The 26,005-nt window shown below is 58.9% G+C and overlaps 2 protein-coding genes across 5 annotated transcripts in view; one reads left to right on the plus strand and one right to left on the minus strand.

The window, feature by feature from the left end:
• LOC115299022 (AN1-type zinc finger protein 2A-like) overlaps nt 1-26,005 on the plus strand; it is a 123,601-nt gene that overhangs the window by 60,269 nt on the left and 37,327 nt on the right. The window contains exon 8 of one of the 4 annotated variants that reach the window (XM_029948278.1): nt 1,093-1,323. The exons of the other annotated variants lie outside the window; for them this stretch is intronic. Within the exon in view, the coding sequence (XP_029804138.1) occupies nt 1,093-1,098 (6 nt within the window). The 3' untranslated portion in view covers nt 1,099-1,323. Of the gene's footprint in view, nt 1-1,092; nt 1,324-26,005 lie in introns of those variants that run through there. 4 annotated transcript variants of the gene reach the window in all.
• Nucleotides 17,102-25,382, minus strand: GPR146 (G protein-coupled receptor 146). Its single transcript, XM_029948283.1, has 2 exons — nt 25,299-25,382; nt 17,102-22,692 (listed from the first exon to the last, which is right to left on the minus strand). Exon 2 carries the CDS (start codon nt 22,681-22,683, stop codon nt 21,682-21,684), a length of 1,002 nt encoding a protein of 333 aa, XP_029804143.1. The 5' UTR covers nt 22,684-22,692; nt 25,299-25,382; the 3' UTR covers nt 17,102-21,681.

Genomic DNA, 26,005 nt, shown 5'->3' on the forward strand with positions numbered 1-26,005 from the left:
GGGCCGCCCATTGTGCTCTGCAGGCGGCCTCCTGAGGAGGCCAGCCTTAACCATTTTTCTGCTGGCTTTTTTTCGCTCACACTGTGGCAATGAGCCCAGGCCCGCTGTGCATTTTTATGGAAATTTCCAGATTTAACTGCTTTTTTCACCCACTGATACAATTTTTTTTTTTTAAGTTTGAAAGCATTGGTAAGTAGGTTTTGTGTACCTTTTAGATGATGATCCATCATCACTTCCTGGAACTTAAATAGTCTTGCTTATTTTTAAGACTAAATGGTAAATTTCCTGAACGTAGAGCGCAGTGTGAAAATTATACAGAGAATTTAACCTAGGAATTTCGCAGAGCCACCTGCGGAAAGAAATGCAGACCTAAGAACTAGTAGCCATTCGAGGCAAGCACTTCAAGAAGCAGAGTAGTTTTTCTGCTGTGGGGTGCGCCGTGCCTCGCCTCTCCCCTTCCCTGTCCTCTGGAAGCGCAGGCATGCACCTGTCCTGCGGGCACTAGGACCAGCCCTCGTGCAGGGGTTGGCCTCTGTCACCCCGCCGCCGCCTCCCCCCCCCCCCCCCCCCCCCCCCCCCCCCCCCCCCCCCCGGCCCCAGGGGTCTGGAGGGCCTGCAGGACTCAGGCCAGCTAATGAGCTTGCCACGGACATTGCGTTTTCATCAACCTCAGACTTTCCTCTTGGTGACTTCTTTCTTTTTAAATGTTTTTGAAGTTGTGAGATTGAAAACTTAGGGCAGTCTTACATCTGAGCATGAGCGAGACAGAAGGCAGCCGCCAGCACCATGGAGGCCGGCGTGTGCCCCTCGTGGCAGGAGACGGGCTGCTCTTAGGCTAGGACGGATGTGTCTGGCAGCGTGCTGGCCATTGGCACCAGGCGCCCCTCCAGTGCCGTGTGCTGTGGCAGCCAGTGTGGCTCCCCTGCTTGCTCTGATTTCTTTGGAGCCTGTTTCACAGGAGCCGGACAGTATTTTGAATGAAAATAGTGTCACATCTTTCAGATACATGTTTTGGGAAATAGACTGGTTTCTCAACAGAATACTGAGTTAAGTTTCTTGTGGGAAAGTCCTCACATCCAGTGTTCTTTCCAGCTTTAGGATTGAGCCGTGCTTCTCCTGTCAGCTTCTTCTGGTTCTGAATGACGTGACATCAAGGAGGCCAGTGTGAGCTGAGACCTACTTCAGCCAGCCTCTTAACTGCACGATTTCAACACTGAAAGTGCCCGAGGACACCATTTTGAAAGAAATGAGTCATGAGAAAGTTACAGCTTCCTTTTGAGTTAAAAATAAATAAATAAAATAAAACCCAAGCCTTGAAATATCTAAGACATGTCACATAAAAATAGCCGCTGCCTATTTGCCCCAGCCCATGGCCTGCTGGCCCACAGCCCCGCTGGGTCCCTTGGCCAAGAGGGACCTTCTAGTAGCTCTGGGCATCCTGTCTGCACTCCCTGCTGGGCTCGCTGTGGGATGAGGGTCCTGAGGCGCCTGCTGATGCGGACGAGGCTGGGGCTGCCAGGCCTCTGGGCACCAGGCAGGCAGTCACCTGTTGGCCCTCACGACTAGTTAGCCGAAGGGACATGAACCTGCTTTTATGGTTTTGGCCCACTGAACCTGAGCTGGCGTTTGCGTGGGCCAGGGATAGGAAGCCTCTCATAGATGTAATGTGTGGAGACCGCCTGTGAATTTAAAAACCTACCCTTTACTGAGTGTTCATGCCAGGCTTCATTTGCTGAGCACTCAGGGTGTTGTATCCACTGGCCCGTGGACCCTCGCTGAGCACCGGTGCTGCACATGTGGGGAGCCTGAGCTCAGGCACGTTGGCCCTAGGCCTCTGTCTCGCCAACTCTGAGGCCCATGGTCACCTTTGGCTCACGGAGAGCTGCCCATGTGGCTGGTCCCCTGTAACAAGATTGTCTCAGTGCCGAATTGGACTCATTCGCAGGTTTTTTTGTCCATCCCTAGAATAAGATGACAGGGAAACGTCATAGGGAATCGAGTCTGATCAGCTTTATTTAGTTAAATTTGCAAATGCAGCCCAATAACGGGTAATGCACAGAGAGCCCAGATGTGCAGTAAAGCCGGGAGGCCTGCCTGGGTGAGGGGACCCTGGGAACTCTCATCCTCACCCCCAGCTGCTCCAGGTCCAGTGCTGACTACATGCAACAGTTGAACTTCCCCTTGTCCCCCTGCCTGCGGAGGGGCCACTCAGGTGAGACACAGTGCCACGCAGCCAAAAATCCAGTCCCTGAGTTGCCAGGTCCCGTTTTCTCCCTCTGCTGTCCGCTACCCCGTGGCCATGGGTAAAGTGGGGGCACGGTGCACGTGGAGCTAGAGGATGGAGGACACCCGCTGTCTCTGTCGTCTTCCAGCGGGCCCTCCCTTCACCAGGTGGCCTGCCTAGTCAGATGCCAGCATTGCCCTGGGCTGCTGGACCCCATTCCCTATTGTTGCGCATAGAGCGCGTCTGTCCAAAGTGTTTGTAGGACAGCCAGAGGGACTCGGCTCATGGTTGGGACCCCGAGCTTCGGAGCCGTCTGGTCAGGAGGCACAGCCTGGCCGGTGTGCCCCCTGTGAAGGGGGAGCAGGGAGGAGACACTGTGCGCACCACCCTTCCCTTCCTGAGTTTTCTCTGCTTGGCCTGGCTGGGGGCGCCTGCTCAGTAGGGTTCTTTGAGATGTTTACAGAGTGCTTCCTGGGTCTCGTTCTCACACCCGACATGAGCACCCAGGCAAGACCGAGGCTGAGCCAGAGCGGTGAGGGGGACACGAGTGTGGCCAAGGATTGCTGTGCACGCTCACCTTGGGGCCGCCCAGGGTCCCAGCCTGCTGGCTGGGGGCACTGTGGGCCATTAGGAAACACTGCAGGCCGGCAGTGAGTCTGTGCACATTGGCCGGGGCCTAGTGTCCAAACCTACCATTGTGGACAAGCAGGGGGGCGCCCACTGGGCACCCTCTTCTGTTCGAACCCTGCTCTGCAGACCCGGCCCAGCGCCCCTGCCCGTGGAGTGTACGTGTCAGCACTGCCATCCATGAACCCGCAGCAGCAGTCCTCTGCGTGTGCAAAGGTGTGTGTCCAGACCACAGCAGTCCGGACAGACGCTCTCTGCACTGAGGTCGTTTCCTGGAGAAAATCGACAGGGCTTCTGCACACCTGCCATGCAGCCTTCTCCATCACTGGAGAAGAGTGTAAATGTCCAAGTACTGCCTCACCCCCCACTTGCCTGTGGGCCCTCCGTGACACCATAAAGGCGCAGTCCCTACGGTTTTGCTGCTGTTGACTTTTTGGACAGCTGGGCTCCTCTTGGCCGTTGCCCGGAGCTCTCTGGACACTTCCTCTAATTCTGAGAGTCAGGTGCCAGGGGCGGCCAGAGCACAGTGCGTGTGCCTCGCACAGGTGCAGGTGGACAGCACACACCTGGTTCTGTCTGGGGCTGTGTAGCAGTGGCATGTTCTAGATGTCTTGCTGGAGGCCTGGGTCCTCAGGGAGAGGCTCAGAGCTGCAGGAAGTGGCTTCTCGCTCACCCTCCTTCCCCCTCAGTTCTGACTTGTCTTTGTAAAATTGAGGTTTTGTGTAAGCCTTCTGGGTTGAAGCATCTCCCCCTGCTGGAGGAGCTCGGTTCTGCGTGCTCTCTTCACTCATTCTCTGTGACTCTTGGCCTTTCTCTTGGCTTTGTCCTTGAAAAGCTTCTGTTCTCAGTGTGTCCCATCTGTCCCTGGACAAGGGGTGAGTGGATGAGACCCACATGACACATGCAGCAGCGCCCCAACCCCGCAGGGCCTACTGGGTCCTGGGGTACCTTGATGGTCCAGAGGAGCGGCTTCCCCACCTCCTCTCAGGGCAGAGCAAGACCCCAGACCTCCTGGGGTCTCAGACATTGGTTCTCTTTGTACGATTGTTTAAAGAAAGGACCCTGCTGCTCAAAAGGCAAAGTTTGAGAACCACTGGTTGTCTAAAGGGTTCTAAAACTATCCCTTTAGACAGAATACTGAGAAACTCTATGGGATCACTGAGTTTGCTGCCCCAGCCCCAGTCCACCATTCCTCCGAGGCGCCCTGAGCACACACGAGCCTGACCCCTCCTTCAGTTCACACACTGTCAGGCTGTTGGTGTCCGTTATTCTTTATCTGTACGTTCACTGAGGTCCTCCGCGTCTGGTCATGAAAGAGTCCAATGTCAGGGAACTTGCCCATTAGAAGCTGGAAAAAAAATAAAAGAGCTGTTTTGAGACATTGGGACAGTAAGCAGTGTGGGACCGTGGCCTTGGGGACCCTTGTCACCCAGGTGCCCGCCGGTGGTTACTTCAGCAGCTGAGTGCACCCGTGAACAGCCCCTCTTCCCGCCATCACACGAGAGCAGTCTGTGACGTGCTTTCTTTACTAGACGTGCTCACGAGGCTCTCCTCCGCGCCCCGGATGCCTCCCCTGTGTGGCAGCCCTGGGGCGTGCTGTCTGTGGGCTGCAGGGGCACCTGGGTGTGCTCGCTCCTTCTGGCGTGTGGCCGGCTGTGGCCTGAAACTGACCTTGCTCCACACTCCTGCTCTGCACCCCTGCTCTGCCCCCACCTCCACTCCCCTACTCCCACCCCACCTCCACACCACACCTCCACACCTCACCCCTGTTCCAACCCCACCTCCGAGCACATGTTGTGGACACAGGTTCCCCAGCGTCTGGCTGGCTGGCTTCCTCTGAGAGACCCGGTGAATCATGATGTTGTCCACCTGCTGCTGCCTGAGGTGATGAGTGACAACCGGGATGTGGAGTGACTTTGCAGTTAAGAATAGTGGCCAGGCCGAGAGGAAGTGATTCGGCATGTTAGTCTCTAATTAAGGCAAATTGGAAAGGAGATTGTGCGAACACTGACCACGGTTCAGGAAGCAGTATCGGGCCGCCCCGCGTCTGATCCCTGCAGCTGACCTGTGTTCCGGGCACTTCCTGAGGCAGTCGGCATTGTCTTTGCTGGTGGTTTGGGGGGCGTTCGTTGTCAGAGGCCACTGGCTTGTGCAGTCAGCTTTGTTACCTGCTCTGGTGGCCAGGCTCTGGATCACCCAGCCAGGTGGACGCAGGTCATGTGTCCCCAGACCTGACCTTGAGAGCAGGTCCCAGACTCACCAGCCTGTTGACTGCTTCTCACCTTGTCCTGTGCTTTTCTTCAGAGGCAAGGGGCCTTCCTGGCTCGGGGTGGGGGAAGGGGAGCTCCGGGCTCCACCACGTTGTCCGTCTGGTGAGGCGGTGCGTGGGTGTCAATGCCTGCTTGTGGTGTGTAGGCCGCCCGCCTGCTCGCCAGGCTCTAGGACGGCCCCTCCCAGGCCAGGGAGTTCAAGGAAGGGAAGGCCGCGGAGGTCCCCCCAACACACAGAGCAGGTTGCTGCCCACCCCTCTGCGCCAAGCTCTGTCTCCTGCGTTTAACTTAGGTTTGGTGGCTCTGGTCCTTGTGCCCAGGGCTGTGTGGGCAAAGGATGGAATTCTGGCACCTTTTTGTGCCTTCAGAACTGGGCCCAGGAGTGAGGTGTCCCGGCAGGTGACAAGTCCGGGTCTTGGTGAGGTCAGCCTGGGCAGGCCTGGTAGGCTCTCTCTGGCTGGGCCCCACCTGGCCCACCCACCTTGTCTCTCCGCTGAGCCTTCATAGGGGCCGAAGCTGACACTGGTGGCTGGGCTGCTCGCCTCTCTCCTTACCACCACTTTTGGGTTGTATTTGGAAAGATAACAAGACATTTTCTCATGAAATGCCTGTGACCATGATTCCTGCTCCCCTATCCCCAAACCAATCTCCCACTTGCAGCCCTAGCTGCATGTCTCTTTCCTATGGCTTCTCTCTGGCCCTGACAGCCTTCCCTCCCCACCCCCCAGCCCCTCCTGCTCACCCCCGGAGGGGCAGGGGGCAGAGTGCAGAGCAGACACAGGAGGTGGGCTCCCGGAGTCCGCGCCAACGCCTGTTAGGCTTGCCTGAGCGCTTCCCACCTGCCACACACGCTCCTCAAACCTTACAGGTTCCCACGGGGAGTCGGGACACTGCAGACCCCAGGGCGCAGCGGTGGCTGAGCCACACAGCAATGGGGCCATTTGCTTTGCCACCCAGGCAGTTAGAGATGGCATCAAGGCCTGACCCTGGACAGTTTGGCCCAAGAATCTGTACATTTTCAAAACTTACATTCAGTAAAAATTATTCCTTTGGGCGTTGACTATGGATGCTCTAGTCACACAGACTCTACCACACGCAGGGGCCAGACGTTCCCTCAGCCCCTAAATCCCTTTGTGCCATTTGGCGGTCCACCCTTCCCTGCACTGAACCCTGGCAGCCATTGCTCTGTGGTCTCCTGTCATACAGACTTTTCCAGAATCCTTGTCCATCGGACACTGTCTCTCAGCGTGACGCATGGGTCAGAGGTCACTCCTGGTTGACGCTGAGCAGCTTGCCCGCTCAGGGAGGGGTGGGTTGTGCACGCGCCATTCCAGTGACACTTGGGTCGTTTCCAGGCTTGGCTGTCACAGCTGCTTCACGAACTCATGTGTCGGTTTTTATGAACAAGCACGTGTTTTTGCAGGTAAGCATAGTGTGTTTTCCCTCGGGTGGGTGCTGATAAGTGGGGTTGCCAGGTTTTTGCGTTTGGTGTTAAATTTTTTATTCGATAACATGGGCGTTCCCTGCTGTGTAGGTGAGGTGTTCAGTGTGTGACCGGGAGCAGGTCCCAGTGAGGCTGCATAGCTCCCCCGCCGTGGGTGGGGTCTGCGTGCCTTTGTCACCTCTGCTTCTTGTTTGTGTCCTTACACGTCGTCCGTCCCTCCGTAGTCACCATTTCACTGGGCTTTTTTAAAGTTTATTTTGAAAGACAGAACATGTGAGCAGGGGAGGGGCTGAGAGTGGCAAAGAGAATCCCAAGCAGGCTTTGCCTGACTCCAGGCTCCACCACAAACCCTGAGATCTGCTCCGTGCCCCTGTTGATGCACTTGGGCTGATTTTAACTTGATGTGAAGCTGCTGGTGTCTGTCTGTGAGGCTTGGCCGTGTTGCATCTCTGCCAGCACCCACACTCCCCACCTCTGTGCCAGAGCCTACTACCAGAGGCTCCGAAGTCCCTGGAAGACAGGCTGACCCTCCGAGGCCGCCGCAGGCCAGGAACCAGGGCATCGGGGCCCTTCTCTGAGCCACGACAAAGGGATGCCAAGGTCCAGCTCCAGGGTCCCCTGGGAGCTGGCCAAGGCCAGAGCCCTGAGAATTTTGAGTTCTTTACAGCAGCTCATGGCTGCAGCTCCTCGGACAGATTTCCAGGATGGCAGGAGGGTCAGCGCACAGGGCTCTTGTTTTCCCGGTCTCCCCTGGGCCTCTCCCAGCTCCTGCCTCTACTTCCCTGGCTGCATCTCTGCAGACCTGCAGCCCTGGTTGAGTTTTCCATCCCTGGGGGTTGAGCTTGGTGCACCTGGGTCCTGCTTCTGCGTGGACCCCATCATCCCAGTGGATGAGCAGCGGCTCCAGTGCTGTGACCCCGCTGCAGAAGTCTAGCTGGTCTCTGGGTTCTTGCTCTCGTGTTTGTGTTGTACTGGGTCCTTTCCAGTCCTGGGCTCACATCACAGGTGATCCCGGAAGGTCACCAGCTGCTTCTCTGTGTGGAAGGAGCAGAAGCCTTTGAGGTCGGATGGGGATGAGCTGTGTCTCCAGGAGACAGTGTCCTCAGTGAGTCCGCCATGTCTTCAGCAGGCCCGCCGGCGCACACCACCCCCTCGATGCCCGCGTCTCCCCACACCTGCAGCCCCATGGGGCCCACATGTGAATCTTAGGGCACTTGTCACCTGGGGTACCACCATCTCCAGACGCCGTTCCTCCTCAACCAGCTCGTGGCTGGCAGGCGTGTGAGAATGTGGTGGCTGCATCGTGGGTCACCTGGTGGCGGGAAGGCGGGCAGATGCTGAATTACAGGATGGAGCACAGGGAGCGTAAACTGCCTTTTGTCTCCAGCCCTTGGCAGGAATCGTTCCTGCTCTGTCCCGAGGCACCACCCCCGCCTCCCTCATGGCCAGCCAACTCCCCCATCCCTGGCCCCCACCTTCCCTCTGGCAGGACTTGGCTTCTTTAGCGCCTTCTGGTCTTGGCTGCATAAATGTTTCCATTCCAGTCTCCTGTGCTCCCTGCAGGCCTTTGGGCCTGATGCGTCACCGTGCAGCCTGTTCGTGGCCGGACTCCGTGCGCCCAGCCGGCTGGCTTTAGGAGGTGCAGGTGGAGGGCATGAGCCCTCATTGGACCTGTGGGCTGGGCTGAGAGCGTGGCGGGCAGTGCAGCTGCCCACCCACACCCTGCGCTGGGGCCCTGCTGCCAGGCAGCGCCCTTGGCCTCATCCCGGTGGCCTGCACACTCACACGTTTGGATGATTTTGAGTGTCTCCTGTGGCTTTTGGGGAAACTAACCTCCTTAAAAGGGTAAAGATTAAAATGCTTTTTGCTCTGTTTGAGTCTTCTGAGACCTTCGTCTCTCCCAGCCAGGTGCGCACGTGCACACAACCGTGTCCCAGAGAGACAGGCTCATGAGCACACATGCACATCTGCCTCCCAGAGACGTGCTCACGGGCACACGTGCACACGCCCGCCTTCTGGAGAGACATCTCGTCCCCGTCTGACCTGGCAGGCTCTTTTCACAAGTGGACGTCCCTGCATCACTGCTGCCCCACAGCCGTGTGGGCGCCTATACCCCTGTGTAGGTGGAGGCCAGACCACCCCTGTGGCAGGGCTTGCCCGTCCTGTGAGCCCAGGGCCTCTGGGTGCCCGTGTGATCCCATCTGACACTGAGCACGCTTCCCCCGGGTCTCCTTGGCTTTCCAGCAGTAGGCTGTCAGAGACATGGTCAGTGAAGAGCCCCTTTCTAGAAAGGTCTCTCAGCCTCCTCTGAGAAGCTTCCCACCTGTCCGGATGGTTCTGAGGGCAGAGACTGCAGGCATCTCCCAGCCTAGGGGCACTTATTGGTGTCCCCCAGGAGTCCCTCGGGCCCTGTGCTTGCCGGCACCTTCCCGTGTGGCCAGGGCAGCCTCTCCTCCCCAGGGCCGAGCCTGGGAGAGCTGGTGTTGCTGACCCACCTGTGGCTTGGCGATGCATTCTCCATTCACCCACCCCTGCGCGCTTATCAAGCACTCGTTAGGAGCGTGGCCCTGGCTGCTGTAGCCCTGTCCCCGTGGGCCATCAGTGCCGTAGTTCAGGACAACCTGTAGCTGTCACCCAGCTGGATAGGCAGGGCTGGCCGCGTGGTGACACAGAGCATGCGCCCCATAAAGCATTGCAGCAGATGGCACCGGCTGGTCTGCTGTAGGGCCTGGCCTGGGCAGGTGATCTGGAGTGCAGGTGTGGCATCTTTGGCAAGGGGCAGAGGCGCCCATTTTGACTAGACAGGAGAGCGTTCTGCCATATCTGACACTGGTTCTCGGAGTGGTATGTGGTGCTGTTAGGGCCAGACCAGCCGCCGGGCCCTTATCTCTGTCCTCCCTCACGTGGTCCCTGCAGCGTCTTGTGCCCTGGATTGCAGGATGGGGCCCTTACACCTCGTAGCCAGCCGCCACCACCTTTCCCATCTGGCCCGGGCCTCTGCTGCCCTGACCCTCCTTGGGCCCCCAACTGAGCCTGACTGGGAACTGACTGCACCAGCAGGATCATGGGCAGGGCCTAGCCCTGTCCCCGGAGATCAAAGGGTCGGCCCGTGGGCTTCCGTCATTGCCCTGTCCCAACAGCAGGGCAGCACTGTCGCTGGGGGAGATGGGAGGCCCGGCTTTTCGCTGCACGGGTCCGTGATCTCAGACAAGTTAATCAGCCCTGTGTGTGCATCAACAGCACGTTGCCTCTGAGCATCTTTGTGAAGATTTTGTCAGATGAGGTGGGGTAGGGGGCGGTCAGTTCCTTCTCCCTCACAGAGGAGATTCAAGTGGTCCAGGGGACCTTTTCCTTCCAGCCACAATGAGCCTCACCGGAACACAAAGCCTGCCTTGTGCAGAGGCCTGGCCGCCCCACTCGCTCTGGACCTTCCTTCCCAGGCCGCAGCTTCTGAGTGGAAACACCACCATGTCTGGGCTCCCAGCTCCACCTGGCCACGGTCGCAGAAAGAACCCCCACTCCCTCCCCTATTTGTGCCCCATGAAACATACATTCCAGATGTGGCTCCGGGAAGACATACACCATACTGCGCCAGAGCGAACCTTGGCCGTGTTTGTGCTCTGCGCTAATAACACTTCTGGCAGCCTTGGTCTGCACCCAGATGTGTGTGCTGCCCGTGGGCAGGCCTTTCTTAACGGGGAGTCCCGAGCAGTGTGTCCAGTCACTTCCAGGCCGAAATGCTTAAAAAATAAACTCTGTTTTTCTTTTTACTGGAGCCAGTCTATACCGTAAAGAAACCTTAGTTTTCAGAGTGCAACATCGCTCAGGTCACCCGTCCCTCACCCAGCTAGCGGTCCAGCACCGTCTGAGGGGCCGTGGGGGAGCAGAAGAAGGCAGAGGAAGGGAAAAGAAAGCCCAGGGGGTTGGTCGGTGGTTCCCCTGTGCTAGGGCCCTGTGAGCTGTGCAGCGGCTGCCTTCTGTCCATCTCTGATCCCCTACTCCCCAGGTGTCCCACGTGCTGGGAGCGGCCAGGCAGAGCCTCCGGCTCCGTTAGGAGGAAGGGAATTCGGTCTCAGGTCAGGACCCATGCACGGTTTGGCCGTGTGACCCAGGCGGATTCAGACCAGCCCCTGTGCAGGGGTCGTTCAGTGTGGCCGACACAGCAAGTAACGGGTGTGCCTCCCTGTGACTGTGGGCACTGGCAGCGTCCTGCACATTCCACATGTTGAAGAGTCCCTCCCAGGAAGCGGGCCCTGTCTGCAGCTTAAAGTAGGACCTGAACCCCGCCCGTGACACCAGACAGCTGGTCTAGGCAAGGAGTTCTCGACTCCGGGCCAGCACTGGCGCCATCCAAGCTGGGGGTCTGTCCTCTGCCCCCTGACAGCAAGGTGTGGGCGTCAGGGAGCCGGTGTCCAGAACACGGCGGGGGGCCTTCTGCCTTACTGCCCCGTAGGCCTGTGCCCAGAGCCTCCCTCAGGGTCAGGCAGAGTCAGGGTGCCGTTGCCTGAAGGACCCTGCATGTGTGGTCAGCCAGGCCCTCCTCACCCATGTCCGGCAGGGCTGGGCATACGGCAGGTAAGAGTTCTGGAGGGAGGATGGGGTCCACATGCTTGGAGCCATAGGAGGGTCAGGAAGTGGCCTGGGGTCCCCAAGTTCCTGAAGGAGGGGCCTGCCTAAGGCCAGTCAGAGCTGGGAGGTAGATTCGGAAGCTTGAGTGGCTTCCCACAGCAGCTGTCCCTGAGGCAGCCCCAGCGGGACAGGTACGCTCAGAGCCCTCTGTGTCTCCCCCGCCTGGTGTTTGCATCCCTGATGTAGCTGGGTGACTTTCTGTGTAGCACCCTGCCCTCTGGGGTCACCGCTGTCATCCCCGGGCCACGTGAGCTCTGTGGAAACCCACAGAGGCTCCAGGGAGGTGCAGAATGCTCCCGGCCTTGAGGCTGGGTCTAGAGATTGTGTTTTTATGTGAATGTCTCTTACACCATGGGGTCCCTACAGCAGTGTCGTTGCTGGTGAGTGGCTGGGCCTCTGTCCCCAGAGCCTGGGGTCCAAGGAGCCGCCGTGGAGCTTGCCCAGGAGTGGGGGCACCTCACTGGTTTGAGGACCACTGATAGGGGCGGATCTCCCTAGAGATGTGAGACCTGAGGCCCAGAGGAGGGGGCGGGCCACTGCCAGTCCCAGGCCTGCATCCTCCTATGGCTCCCAGGATGACGAGGTGCCTTGTCACTTGATCCCCCATGGCTACCAGCACCCCCCTCTCCCAACGTTCAGTCAGTCCCTGATTCATTTGTGTGGCCGTGGGGGAAGAAGGGCTTCCAGCCCTGCTGCACAGGTGAGCGGAGCAGCCCTGAGCTACTGCAGGGGCTGGCACACCTTCCTCACCCCTGGTGTAGGCGCTCGGGAGTCCTGAGGTGCACGGCCTCAGTAGGGCTTCCAGGTCTTGGGTCCCAATCTGCAGCTCTGGGCCTCCCCCACTTCCTGTCATGAGTAGGTTTACAGAGCTGCCTGTGGCTGTTGGAAGGATGCCTCGGGATGATGGAGCAGGGTGGGTGGGCACTGCCCCCGGATGGGCCCCACCCCCAGGACGGGCGCCTCCTGCACCAAGACTGTGCTCCCAGGTGGGCTCTGCTAGTGTCGTGGGGTGATGTTCCCCTCAGTGAGATCTGGGCCCCCCTTAGGCAGAGTAAGCCCCTAGGGGGCAGTAACCATTTCCATCTTACATTTTGGGGGTGTCCTGCCTCTCGCTCCCATGACCTTGGGCTTTGGCGGGTTCTTCCTCTGAGAGCCCTGATGCAGCGAAAGCAGCCTTCCCTCTGGATGCCCAGCCCTGTGGTGGATTTTAGAGCTGCTGGAAGAGCAGCGGGCCTGGCTGGCCAGCCGCCCCGCCCAGAGAGCTGGCATGTGGCTTGGTTCCTGTCTGCGGCGTCCACAGTGCGCTCACTCTGCACCGTGGCCCCTGCTGGCAGACAGGCGGCGCTCACTCTGCAGCCTGTGTGGGCGGCCTTTCAGAGGCCCTGGCGTTGGCTGAGCTGGCTGAGGGCGGGTGCATGGACCTCAGGACAAGAGGATGAGCGCAGCTGCTAAAGGAACCAGCGAGGCTCGTGTCCTGAATGTGTGGTCCCATGGAGGGGAGAGCCTGACACTTTGAATCGGGGGTGTCGGGCCGGCTGCTTAGCTGTCAGGACTCCGTCCCCTCTGTAAAATGGCAGCGGAGCCCCCTGGGGTTCTCTGAGGGCTAAATGAGCCGGCACACCTGGACGTGGGGCACCAGGAATGCTCAGAAGACCCAGGTTTCTGCCACAAGCTGTGACCGTCACACAGACAAGGCCCCGTGTGCGTCTGAGGTGCCCAGATCCCTGTCCAGCCCCACTGTCCACCTGCCACTTGGGCACCCCAGCGCCCTCTTCCTGGCCTGCCGTCTTGTCACATCCCGGCTTTGCATGTCTGTGGACCTGACCCCCACCCTTGGATTGTCTGCGCCCTGAGGCCATGTGCTCTGAATCAGGGTTGGGGTGCAGGAAGACACGGTGCCCAGGACAGTGTGCTAGGCCGCCTTGTTCCCAGCCCGTGGCACCTTCGTGCGGCTCGTGTGCCCTCAGTGCCACGTGCAGGACCAGGTGAAGGACTTGTTTGCACACACTGCCAGGGAGGTGGAAGTGTGTCAGAGCTCTGCACATACCAGGTAGGTGCACACGGGTCCTGGAAACGGATGAAAGCATGAAGGAGGGGATGCCCTTGATCCCACGTTCTCCCTGGCCTCCCCTGCCTACAGGGCCCACCTGCCGGTGGGTGAGGTTCTCCCACCAGAGCCAGAACTCACAGTGTAGGCTGTACCCGAGTCTCCTGATCCATGCTTCTCCGGTGCTGAGAAGGCGGCAGCTCGTTCAGGGACTAGTGGCCGTCCCCCTACCCACTCCTCTCCCAGGACGCACTGTTGGGTCTGGTCCTGCGTGTGAGCAGGGATGGTCAGGCACTGTGTTCTCTGCAGGAAGAGCATCTTTGCCCACAGCAGATGCTGCAGACATCACCGCGCTGTCCCTCGTGGCCTCTGCAGGTACCTTTCTTCTGTCCCACCCACGTCCACGGCAGCCCCTGACAGTGGCCACGAGCGGAGGCAGCCCCCTGTATATTGATGGAGGAGCAGATCAACAAAACATGTGTCCACACAGGGAATGTTGTTATTTGGCCGTAAGACGTGGCGTTCTGGTACCTTCTCCTGACCAGGGAGCTGTGTAGACATGGTGCTCGGCGAAGAGCCCCATGTTCTGTGATTGCAACTCCCTGTGTGTCGGGGCAGGAGAAGCAGGTCCCTGGAGACTAAAGATGAGTGGCTGCCCGGGGAGAGTCGCCTCTGTGGTCACTTTCTATAAGACCAGCACTAGTGACCCTTTTGTCTTGACTCTTGTCACTAAGGCACCTCCTCATGTTTTGAGTATGGATTTATTTGAGGTCAGCACTGCAGGACTCCCTTGTTCTCAGCAGATGCACAGGGCTGCGTGGCGGCCACCTCAGGGGCCACCATGCCTGATGTGTTCCTGGGCTCTGTCCCCCTTTGCTCTGTCCTCATCCTCCTGCCATTCAGTTAGCAAGCGGAAGAGAGGGTGGCCGATGATGGACTGCCGTCTCCGTTCCAGCCCAGGCCACAGCCTGGGAGCGCGCCCTGCGGTCGCATGGGCTGGTATCTCAGAGACTGGTGTGCTGACGGGGCGCTCCTGGGACTGGCCCCCAAGGCTACTGTGCTGCTGGCTCCTTCCTGGCTTGTCGCCCAACTCACGTGGTGTCCATCACCTGTGGAACCTCACCGCGGACCCACAGCACTAAATCACAGGGCCTTTTCAGACACTGGAGAGATTTGAGGATCTGGGCTCTGTGGACACCTGTCCGTCTGAGGAAAATTGTCTGGGTTCTTTGTGGCTCTGACTCAACTCGACTTGATTTCCTGCCTCAGTGCCCAGCCTGCCCGGTCGTGTTTGCCCAGCTCTCCCCTTGCAGATGAGGTGCTGTGGGTGGGGAGGGGAAGGCATTGGCTGAGGCCAGGAGGGGTGTGGGCTCCATCCTTGAGGGCCAGGGGGTGGGGGCGCAGCTTTCGGGGCCCCCGCGGGAGCAGGCATTTTGCAAGGACATCGCTCACGCCATGTGGAGTCCTGAGGCGTCACAGAGCATCTCCTTGACTCCTTTAGTGCATGGAGGGACTGGAAGGGGCAGGCCCTGTCTGTGTGTCCGTCCACTGTCTCGACAGCGCACTGGGTGGGGCCACAGGTCCCGCTCCTCAAACGTCAGAGTGATGTTGAGCCACACGTGACCCGGCAGGAGAGTCACAGGGACTGCCCTCCAGGAACTCCTTTGGAAATATGGAGTCTGGGAATGTGGGAGCGCCTCACCGAGACTCCAGGGACAGCGGCCTAGGAAACACTCACAGAGTCTGGGATGCAGTTTAGGGACTGGAATGCCATTGGGACCCAAGCTCCTGACGTCCAGTCACACCAGGAATCCATGGCCGCCTTGTTCAGTGCTCTTTGTGGGGACCTGGCCTGGCCCTTTTCCCCTGCACACCTCCACCCAGCGGTGTACCCCTCATCTCTGACTCCCCGAGGGGCCACTCCAGCCCCCACAGCCCCCTGCCTGTGTTTTGGGTTCTGCCTCTATCGCTCACTTCTCTGTCTTGGGTCTGCTGCTCCCCGGGTGTGGCATCCTGGCCCACAAAGGACACGGGCCAGCCTGTCCTTTGCCCACAGGTCAGGCCTTGCCTTCCAGGCATTAGCAGTGGCCACACAGGCAGGTGCCAAGGCCCCTCCTGTCATGGGTGTGGGCAGGCATGTGCTTCTGGCACGGTGGCAGGGCTCCCTGTTCAAGGGCCCCCTCACCGAGGAGCTGGCCGCATGGGGCTGCGTGGGCCACAGGACACCCCTTCCATCTTCACTCGCAGTCCCCCGTGTCATTGTGGTCCTTCCTCTTGGAGTCAGTGATGCCCTGGTTTTCTCCTCCCTTTTCCCCTCTGCTCTCTGTCTTTTTGAGTGCGTCTCAGGACCTTTTTTCCTGAATTTTAATCCTTCACTTTTTGTTTGCTCAAATTGTCCCAAATGTAGCCCAGGGGAGCCACTTGTCACCAGGACCTGGGTCCTGTTGGTGCTGCTGACATGGCCGTGGCCATCTCAACTCGTCCTTACTTCCCAGTGCAGCGTGCCCCAGGCTGCCCGCCGGGGAGCCCTGTCCCTTTGTAGCGGCGCTCCGTGGGCTTTGACACTTGTGTCCGCACAGGAGGGGCAGTTCACGCGTGGGCCCTGAGGCCTCGGGCAGAGCACTATCCCCTCCAGCACCCACCACTCACCACTGCCTCCTTAGAGCCTTTCCAGCGTTTCTTTTCAAGCTTATTAGTGCACACACACAGGTGGGGGAGGGGCAGAGAGGGAAGGAGAGAGTCCCAAGTAGGCTCCACCCTGTCCGCACAGAGCCCGAGGTGGGGCTTGATCCCACTGCGCGATTGTGACCTGAACCAAAGTCTAGAGTTGGGCACTTAACTGACTGAGCCACCCAGGCGCCCCTCCAACACTTTGGGAAAATGTGCATAATCTTACAACGATTTCTTACTTATGATCCCTGATGTGGCTTCAGCTGGAGATCAGAAACTCCCATGGTATCTGGGGTGCCTAGGGGGCTCAGTCGGTTAAGCGCCTGACTTCGGGTTGGGTCATAATCTTGCCGTCTGTGAGTTCAAGCCCCACATTGGGCTCTGTGCTGACAGTTCAGAGCCTGGAGCTGCTTCGGATTATGTCTCCCTCTCTCTCCCCCTCCCCTGCTTGTGTTCTGTCAAGAATGAATAAATGTTAAAAAAAAAAAAAAAAACCAAAGATGCCCTCCCTGTAAACACAGCGTGTGAAGCCATGACCACACACACGTCCCATGTCATGGGCGGACTTGGCTGCGTCCCCGTCTGCCAGGCTCTGTTGGCTCCGGTGCACGTGCACATTCATGTGTGTGCAGAGCAGCACCTGGCGGACTCTGCTCCTCTCCACTGCTGCCGCGGACGTGCTTTTGTAAAACCTGCTGTGAATTCCCAGATCCATGGCGTCTGGGCCAGCGTCTGCAGGGAGCCTTGTCCCTCGGTCGATTGTTGGGGAGCGTGTGACGGGGTGCCTGCTTGTCAGCAGCTGGCTTGGGGGTGAAAGTCCCTGAGTTACAAATCACTGAACGTGACCCACCAGCCCTCAGCACGCCGGCCGTCAACCCTGTGGGAAGCACCCACTCGAGGCACCGTCACCATAGGGCGAAGGTCTGCTGGCAGCCACCAGATGGAGCTCGGCGGGCACGCCTGCCCCTGGGCTGCAGCCTGGCTCTGAGCCGGCTCCCCTGCCACACTCGGGTTCCACAGCAGTCCATGCATCAGCAGCTCGCTTCCTTGGTCTGCGCCATGTCAATGGCACACGCGCGTGTAAGAGCCTCTCGGTGAGGGGTTCAGAACACTGGGAGAAGGGCTGAGAGTGTCTGAGGCACTCAACAGATGCTTTGTATATGGGTGTACACACAGAACAAGGCAGATCCTAATTCTTTAAACTGCATTCTTTATTCATACAAAATGGGTATATTCCAATGATCTCATTCCTAGATGACTTACTCGCTCGTTACTCAGATGTATCAAGAGCTTGCCATGTGCACTGCACGCTCACCTCTTGCAGAGGGACGGGGGTGGAGGGACAGACCCCCACACAGCTGCTGGGGCCCCTCAGGTCTGTCCTCAGCGCTCCTCTGATGTCTGTTCTCAGGGAAGAATGTTTGCCAGACTGGTGGGGTGGTCTTCACAGTGGGGCCTGGGGCGCTCGCGGAGGCAGCTGAGGGAGCATGCAGGTGCACAGCCTGGTGGGCATCCCTGTGATAGAGGAGGGCCTGGCAATGGCATGACCCGTGTGGCCAGGGGACAGACCCATCTTACACTAAGGCCTGTGCCCTTTCTGATATGCGCCACACACCCCTGGAAATACACATTCTGAGAGTTCCAGAATTGGGTGATTGACATCAAGTGACCTAAGTCTTCAAACGTGTGGGGTTTTCTTCAGCAGGTATCCCCCTGACATACATAGAATTTGAGGCAAACGGTCCAACTGCTGGGACAGATGTAGCAGGTGACAAGTGACAAAGCCCACATATTTCCAGCTGACTTAAAATCCAAGAACTTGACTTGTAATTTAGCTTTTTAATAATTGACTCCAGGTTTATCCTTTATCACGTGCTTTTGGTAAAGGAGAGGGTGTCTGACTCACGCGTTGGCCACCACGAACAGGAGACCCCGGTTTCCCGTGACAAATTTTATAACCTTTGTGAAGCAAACCTAAATTTAAATTCACCTTCTGGAATCTTAAATGAGCATGACAAGGTAGATGAGTTTTTGTGATTAGCAAAAATAATATTAATTTGAAAAGTGTAATAAGAAGGATTGGTAACAAAATTAATGACCTTGTAACACACTTGGCCCTTAACTCGGGCAGTTAAAACAACAGGTATGTGATGTGTAGGATTGTGTTCACAGTCTGCTCGTTTTTTCCTCTTGGCTCAGAACTCGTCCGAGTCTCAGGCCACGTGGGCAGGAGCGCTAGAGGCAGCGCCACCAGGAAGGGAGGCTCTGTCCCCTGGGTCCACCCCAGGTGAGTGTGGATGGATCAACACCACATGGAAAGTAGGTCCTGCAGCACATGGGGCTGGTGGCAGAGAAGTCCCCTGGGGAGAAGAGCTTGGAGGCCAAAAACATGGCCATGAGACCCAGGGACACCATGACAGCAGTGGAGGGGTCTCGTGAGAGGTAAGGGGCTGCACCAGAGACCCAGCCCCTGGGGGCCCTCTGTCACTGGCACGGGTGAGACCCGCTCAGGCCCCCAGAGGTCCCGGAAACAAGCCACGTTGCAACCAAAGCCACTGAGAAATCACAAGCTGTGATTCTCAGCCCCTCTTGTGTTTGGGGGAGCCCACTTAGGGTGAGGGCTTCAGGGGCTGTAGGGGCTGCAGAGACCCACGTGCCTCTTGGCTCTGTGCCCTTGGGACCTCCTTCTCTCCTGGGAGCTCTTTCTAGAGCAAAGAGCAGAACAGATGAACAGGGAAAGGGTCTTGTTGTTTCAAGTAGCACTGCCGCCACAAACCCACCCACTGGCTGGATCCCATGTCCACTAGGAGCGTTGCTGGCTTCCTGACGCAAGAGCCTGGCAGTGTGTGGTGGACCTTGCCCCCTGCCTGGTGAGGACTGAGGGTGCGCCGTAGCAGGTGTGTCTGAGGTTAGAGGCACCATGGCTGTGACGCTTGAGACTCTGCGGCTGCATCGGCCGCTTGCGCAGCCGACACCAGGCTTCCTACATGGAGCCGTGGCCCCGGACCACCTGCCGTGCAGCCCACAGCTTGAGGAGTGTGGGGGTTGGGCCTGAGACTTGCAGGACCTGGGGACACCCTGGCACACCTGAAGACCAGCAGCAGAGGATGCTGCGTCCCTCAGTAGAAATAGCAAGTCCATGGACAGAAGCAACCTGGAAACTTCTCTAATTCTGCCTCCGATTTACTGGCCAGGAAGTGGAGGAGGAGGCCCCAGGTGTCCAAAATTTCACAGCTACCAGAGGCAGGTAGGACCCGGGCCCTGGTGTCCAGTGTATTTTCCTGCTTCTGCACAGGCAGACTCCTAACTCAGTCATATCATCCCTGAGGGGATATATTCTGCAGAGAGAAATGTGATGGCAATTGAGGCATGGGCTGGACCTCCGGAGAGACCAGGACCAAATGTTGCGAGTTCCCCGAATGGATTGTGGCAACACATAGAGCCACACTCTGTTACCCTCAGACCAAATGTGTCAGAATTAAGTTTTCAGGTTGTCAAAAGTTAGTATGTTAATATCTCTGATAAGGAAAGAACTTCCACAACTCAGTAGTAAAATAAAATCTGATTACAAAATCTGGTTACAGAAGATCAGAATAGACATTTCTCCAGAGAACACAGACGGCCAACATGTACGTGAGGAGGTGGTCGGCATCACTCGCCAGAGAAGTGCACCCACACTGGAGCCCCTCACCCTGTTAGGGTGCTGTCATCAAGGTGACGAGAGCTGGCCAGGATGTGCAGGAAAGGGGCCCTTGTGACACTCAGTGGAAGACCGACTGGTGCGGCCGCTCTAGAGGACAGTACGGCGTCCCTCGGGAGCCAAAAGCAGATCTACCGGTGATTTAGTGATCACACTTCTGGGTATTTGCCCAAAGGAAACAAAAACACTAACTCAGAATGGTGTCTGCACCCACAGTCAGTGCGGCATGATTCATGACAGACCAGAACCAGGCAGCTGAGTTTCCCTTGATGGACAAGTGGATAAAGAAGATGGGGAGGGGGGTACATGCATGTGCATACTGTGGAATATGAGCCACAAACAGGAACGAAATCTGCACGTGTGGGACAACGTGGATGGGCCTGGAGGGCACTGTGCCAAGTGAAACGAATCCAAGGAGAGAAATCCCATGTGATCTCACTTCTCCGTGGGATCTTTGCGAAAAAGCGACCAAGGTCACAGAGACAGAACCGATGGGAGGTTGACGGGGACGAAGGGAGTCGGAAGGTACAAATAAATAAATAAATGCAGTGCATCAACAACAACACTTTTCCCGGATGCGCAAACCCAAGAGCAGGTCGGAGTTCCCCACGACCAGCCCTAGCAGTTCCCTCCACCACTGCAACCCCACAGGAAGGCTCAGGGTGACATGTGAGCCGCATCCGAAGGGACACACACACTCCTGGCTGCTTTCAGCAAACGACCTACGTTTACCTGTTGTCTGCGTTTGCACGCTGGCAGTTAACATGCCGCGTGTGCTGTGTGTTGCAGGGCGCCGTGGGGCCAAGGTGGGGCCCCGTAGTCACATTCACGTCCATCTTCCCCCAGAAACATGCCCTCACACTGCTTCAGGTCGGGGTTTGCTACCGAGTGGATTTGCCACAGGCCTGAGAAATCAGTCTTCCTGTTTTCGGAGCTTTGCGGGTTGGCGCGGAGGGCTGCTGGCCTGTGACGTTGGCGTGCGGGTGGGCAGATGGTGTGGAGGAGGGCGGGGGGCTTCTGCTGCCACGGTTTCAGAGCAGCTGCTTACGGAACTCGGTGTGGAAGGATCCGGGCACCCACTGCAGCTGGCGAAGCAGGCTGGTGTCAGGTGCAAGGCGGTGTGGCCTCACGCTCTGCCCTGGGTGCCGGACTGGGCTCCGTCTTCCAGGCCTGTCTCTCCCCTGCACAGTCCCTTCCAGCATCCATGTTAGGTTAGAAAGCCTAACCACATTTCCTTTTCTTGGGCTTATTTTTATTGTGGGGTTTGGTGCACACTTTGGGGCATCAGTGGACATCACCCGTGAGGGCAACAGGGGTACTGGGTGTGTTCAGCGGGCAGGGAGGGCTCCTTAAGGGCTTTCCTCTTAAGGCCAGCCACGCTGCTGGCCCTGTCCTTTGAAGCATTTGCACACTGCCTGTGTGTGTGGCGAGGCACGTGCCTCTGCTTACCCCTCCTCAGTGAGACACTGCAGTAGCAAAGCCCGCCTCCAACTCAGTGCCCTCTTGTGTTGTCTCCTTCATTTTCATACTTTTGTGACTTCCATCAAATCTTTTTATAAGCAAAAATAAAGGGGGAATCGAGTATTTTAACGGCACCATGTATAAATATTGGATTGGATTCTCATGGCTTCATTCAGAAACCCAGAGTGGAGGAGGCCAGACTGAGGACGCGATGGTAGGTGTGGCCCCGGCAGGCAGAGCAGGGCACCCACCTCGAACCGAAGCAGGTGGGGCTCACACAGCTGCTTTTCACACTGGGCTTCCTGCCGTGGACAGCGCCGCCTTGGCCCAAGAGCAGCCTGGACGGAACAGCAAAAAACTCGGAGAGAACACTCTTCGTGCTGTTCTTTGTTCTGGCCTCAGTGACATCCTAGGGAAGAGCGTGACAGAGCGACAGTGACAGAGTGCCATGCATATGGTTTGAGTGTTTGTCAGGTCACCTGTCTCCCAGGAGGGGCCCTAGACTGTGCCTCCAGGGCATACTGTTGACTGCCAATCTGATGATGAGGCAGGGGGCACTGGAGGCGGCCGGGGACCCTCAGAAAGCAGCTGTGACTCGAGCAGCTGGCTCTATGCCATCACCTGCTGCACCCCTGCCTGGTCCGGGGAGCAGCTCTGGCGCCCACAGTGCATTTTCTTTACCAGCCGCCGGAGTCTGCCAGGGAAGGTCCTGCTGATGTAGCGGTAAAGGAGCGGCGTCACGCAGCTGCTGGAGAAGGCTAGGAGCCGCGACAGGTCCTTCGAGAAGAGCAGGACCCCCAGAGGTCGCCCGTCGACGGGCCTACCCCGAAAGGCCAACAACGTGTGGCCCAGGAGGGTCAGGTAGTGAGGCATCCAGAGCCCAAACTGCGTGCACACGGTGGCTACCAGAAGCCTGTGCGCCGAGGGGTCCAGCCTCCCCGCATCCCTGTCGAGCGGCGTGTCCTCCTTCCAGATCCTCGAGAGGAGCACGAGCGCGTAGAGCGCAGCCAGGGCAGGGACCACGTAGCCGATGAGCACCATGATGGCATCGGCAGCCTCTGTGTGCTGCATCTGGGAGCACTCAGTGGCCCTGGCGGCCACGTGGCTGCAGATGTAAAAGAGCAACGAGGAGAAGCTGGTGAGCAGGGCCCCACCCCAAACGAAGCCGCACACGTGCCTGGTGTTGTAGGCACTGGACATGTGGGTGCGCGGCAGTGCCCGCTCAATATAGCAGTCGAGGCTGAGCAGGGCCGTGGAGTACGTGGTCACCAGGGCAGAGACGTTGGACAGCACCAGCAGTGTGACGTGGGCCTCACTGCTGAAGCCCCACAGGGCCCAGCCGGAGGTGGTGGGGCCCAGTAGGTGGACAGGCGCCAGGGCGCTGAGCACCACGCCTGCCACCGCCATGTTGACGAAGTAGACGTCGGGCATGGTCATGCCGCCCTGGTCGCACAGGTTGACCAGGACGAGCAGGGCGTTGTAGGCCAGGCCGACAGGGACGCCGAGCAGCAGGTAGAGCAGCGAGAGCACGGACAGGGCCAGGTGGAACTGCTGGCACAGGGGCTGGTCCTCTGCACCGGCTGTGCCGTTGAGTGGGCCGCAGCTCCACATGGTGGCAGGCTGCGGGAGGAGAGAGCGGGAGGTTAGTGGGGGCCCGAGGGTCCCTCAGGGATGCTGGGCCAGCACCGGAAAGGAGCCCGGCCACTGAGCCTCACAGGGCACCAGCCAGAGACGGTGGGCCTTTCCAGAACTCTGCCCCGAGCCTGTGTGTTCTGTGACAGGGAAGCTGCCGTCCCAGGGCTGCCTCTGAGTCCTGAGCGGGGCCCTCACGGCTGCGATGTTGCCGGAACCCAGACGCCCCACGAGCCTCCCCGAGCCCATGTCTGAGGGCAACCTGGGAGGTGGCTGCTGTACCCGCCATCCCACCGGGGAAGCGGTTTCCGGCAGGCTGTGCACCACGAGGGGACACTCTGCAGGGCTCCCCCGCCCCGTGTCCCGGGCTCCCGTCCTGTCCCCACTGCCCCTCGGCTCTGAGCGAGTCCCGTGACCGCTGCCTCTTCGGCCTCTCTACCGAAAGGGGTTTTGGAAAATGAGGTGCCCGTGGGGGCAGCTGGCAGGATGGCCAGGGCGCAGCATGCAGGGCCATGACATGTATGGGCCTCCCCGTGGCAGGATGGCCCTCCACAGCCTCTGCACCTGTGTCTGCATGCTGGTGGCCACAGACCGGCCCCATCTCTCCTGCCCCACAGGCTGCAGCGGCACCTGCTTCTGCGTGCCCGCGAACCGGCGTCAGTGCAGCGGCCAGAGTGGGACAGGCATGCCCTGGACAGAGCTGGGAGAGCAAGAGGCGCAAAGCCAGGCAGTGGGAGCCCCCACCCCACCCCCCACTGAGGGGAGCCTGGAAGTGGGGGTGGCTACCATGGGCCAAGGAGCTTGTGCCTTGGTCTCCACTGGGCTGCCACAGGGCCCCCATGAGGCCGCGTGCTGGAGACTCTTATGGAGCCCGGGGTTCCCGCAGAGGGATGCCCCCTCCCCCCAAGCCGGAGCGCCGCCCAGTGGCCTGTGGCCTAGTGCACGGGGCGCGTGGGTAGCGGCTGGCCGGGGGGACCCGCACGCGGGGAAGGGACACTTCACATGTCACAGTCCTTGGAGGAAAACCTCACCCTTGAATTGTAGTTTGGGGCCCACCCTGATCTCCTCCTCTCAGAATAAGAATTCTTCCTTGGGGAACACATGCAAAGCAAACGTTTGTTTCCTGGGCTTGGGGGCTGAGGATTCAGCCAGCCCTGCTGCTGGGGGTGCTAGACCCCAGCCTGTGAAGGGGCTTGGGGCCAGGCCCTGCCCACACCTACTGCTGTGCTGTAGGCTGGAGCCTGGCATGGGGATGAGGGGTCAGGTGGGGGTCAGGCGTGGGAATGAGGGGATCAGAGGGGGATGGGTGTGATCAGGTGGGGGGTCAGGTGTGGGATGAGGGAGTCAGGTCAGGATGGGGTCAGGTGGGGAGGTCAAGTGTGGGGATGAGGGCGATCGGGGCGGGGTGGGGGGGAGTGGGGATCAGGTGGTGAACACAGATGTTTACCTGCTGATCTGCCTGGCTGGCCACTAGGCCAGGTGTGGGTCATAGCAGTGAGCCAGTGGGGCATCGGGGGTTAATCAGGAAGCAAACGTAGGTTGGGGGTCCCCCGGCAGTGATGGGCAGGCAGTACACGCGCCTGCTCAGGGACACCAGGTCAGTGGGAACATTCTGCAATTCTCATGATCGCCGCCCAACAGCCTGTCAGACTCGTGGGGTCAGGCCACTGCTGGGCACAGGGCTGGCCGGATTCTGCCCACACATGCTGGTTACATCCCTTTGACAAGTGTGTTAGGTCGTCCGCATTGTGGGTTTGGTCCTTAAATCTAGATGTTGCTCCTCCGCTTCTGGCCCTAGTGGGCACTCTGCACCCCAGGAGCCAGGCCCCAAGGGAGGCAGCCGGGGCACCGGACTGGTGGCATGCTCCTGGAACTCCTGTGGTTCCTGCAGGAAGCTTCAGTCCCCCAGAGAAGGGGGGGTGGGCTCTTATGTCATCTTTTAGCTGATTACATGGCTGGTTTCACTCTTCTCCTCTGAATATGTCCCAGGCTGGCTGAGGAAGTTTAAGTGAGTCTGCTCTCTGTCCTGGATGCCTTCATGCGGAGCCAGGGCTCTGACAATAATGGGTGGACAGCAAGCAGGAGCCCATGGCTGCAGGGAGCTTGTCCATCAGACTTCATGGGCCCCGGGTTCCCAGGAAACACTTCGCATTCTGTGGCCACTGTGGACATGTTCCACCCCAGAGCGTCCGTCTCTGCTGTGGTTCGCCCACAGGCAGACCCCCTGTGGTCTGGCCTTGCCTGGTTCACATCCTGCCCAAGGGTCTGTGGGGTGTGCCCGATTTGTCCAAGCTTTTCCCTCCTCGTGAGGAGACCAAGATGTGGAACCACAGCCCCAGAAAAGGAAGGGCCTTCCGCCATCTTTAAGCCACTCATGTATGGTATTCGCTAGCGAGAAAGGCCAGCTCACGCTCAGTGCCCAGGCCAGGACCCCAGGATTCGTGCCCCTGGGGTGAGAAAGCAGTCTTCCCTCCCAGTTGGAGTCTGGCACAGGGCACTCAGCACAGGGCACCCCTGGCTCAGCCCCTCGTGGCCGCCTGTCCCCTGTGCAGCCACAGCGTGGCCTTCAGCATGCCCAGCCTCAGGCTGCTTACCTTTATTCCGAGCCCCCCGCTGCTGTGTGCCTGGACCGCAGACCCTGTCAGCGAGCAGCCAAGGACACCGGAGAGGCTCCTGTGTTCCTCTGCACCCCACCCCCACCCCACCCCCGGGAGCTTATCAGCCGCAGCCGAGCACTGCTGGCTTCCTGCGCGGTGCGTGTGCTCGGTGCCCAGTGAGGACGCACACCCCTTGTTTTCCTCTAGTAAATCACTCGGTTTCTGCCTCCCTTGGCAGGCACGGCAGCCCCTCCCTATCTCTGTTTACAGCCAGTTTCACGGAACGAGGGCTATGCCTGGAAGGGCTGGCCGGCACCACTGGAACGGGCTCCTGCCCTGTCGCTCCAGTTCAGGGAGTGCCCGCTTCCTTCCCCTCTGCACCCCTGGCCTGTACTGGGTGGCTGGGCTGGCGCCACGAGGCTTGTCTGGAGCCCGTGTGGCTGTTCCAGGGTGCTGGGCATGTACACTGACAAGTTCCTTTTTCCTCTGGAGTGAGGAAGCTGGGTGGACACTGAAGACAGAATGTGGGCCTTCTGAGAGTGACCAAGTCCCAGTGGAGAGGGGCCGTGGCTGTCTGCCCTGCCTCGTGGCCAGCAGCTCTTTGAAGGGGCAGCAGTGGCTGAGAGGCAGGCTTAGGGATGACAGGAGGAAGAGTTGGTGTCTTCCGAATGTCACTGTGGAGCACAGGGCTGGCCTGGAGCCTC

The sequence above is a fragment of the Suricata suricatta genome, chromosome 8 (genome assembly GCF_006229205.1).
Source record: "Suricata suricatta isolate VVHF042 chromosome 8, meerkat_22Aug2017_6uvM2_HiC, whole genome shotgun sequence".
In the NCBI taxonomy this organism is placed as follows: Eukaryota; Metazoa; Chordata; class Mammalia; order Carnivora; family Herpestidae; genus Suricata; species Suricata suricatta.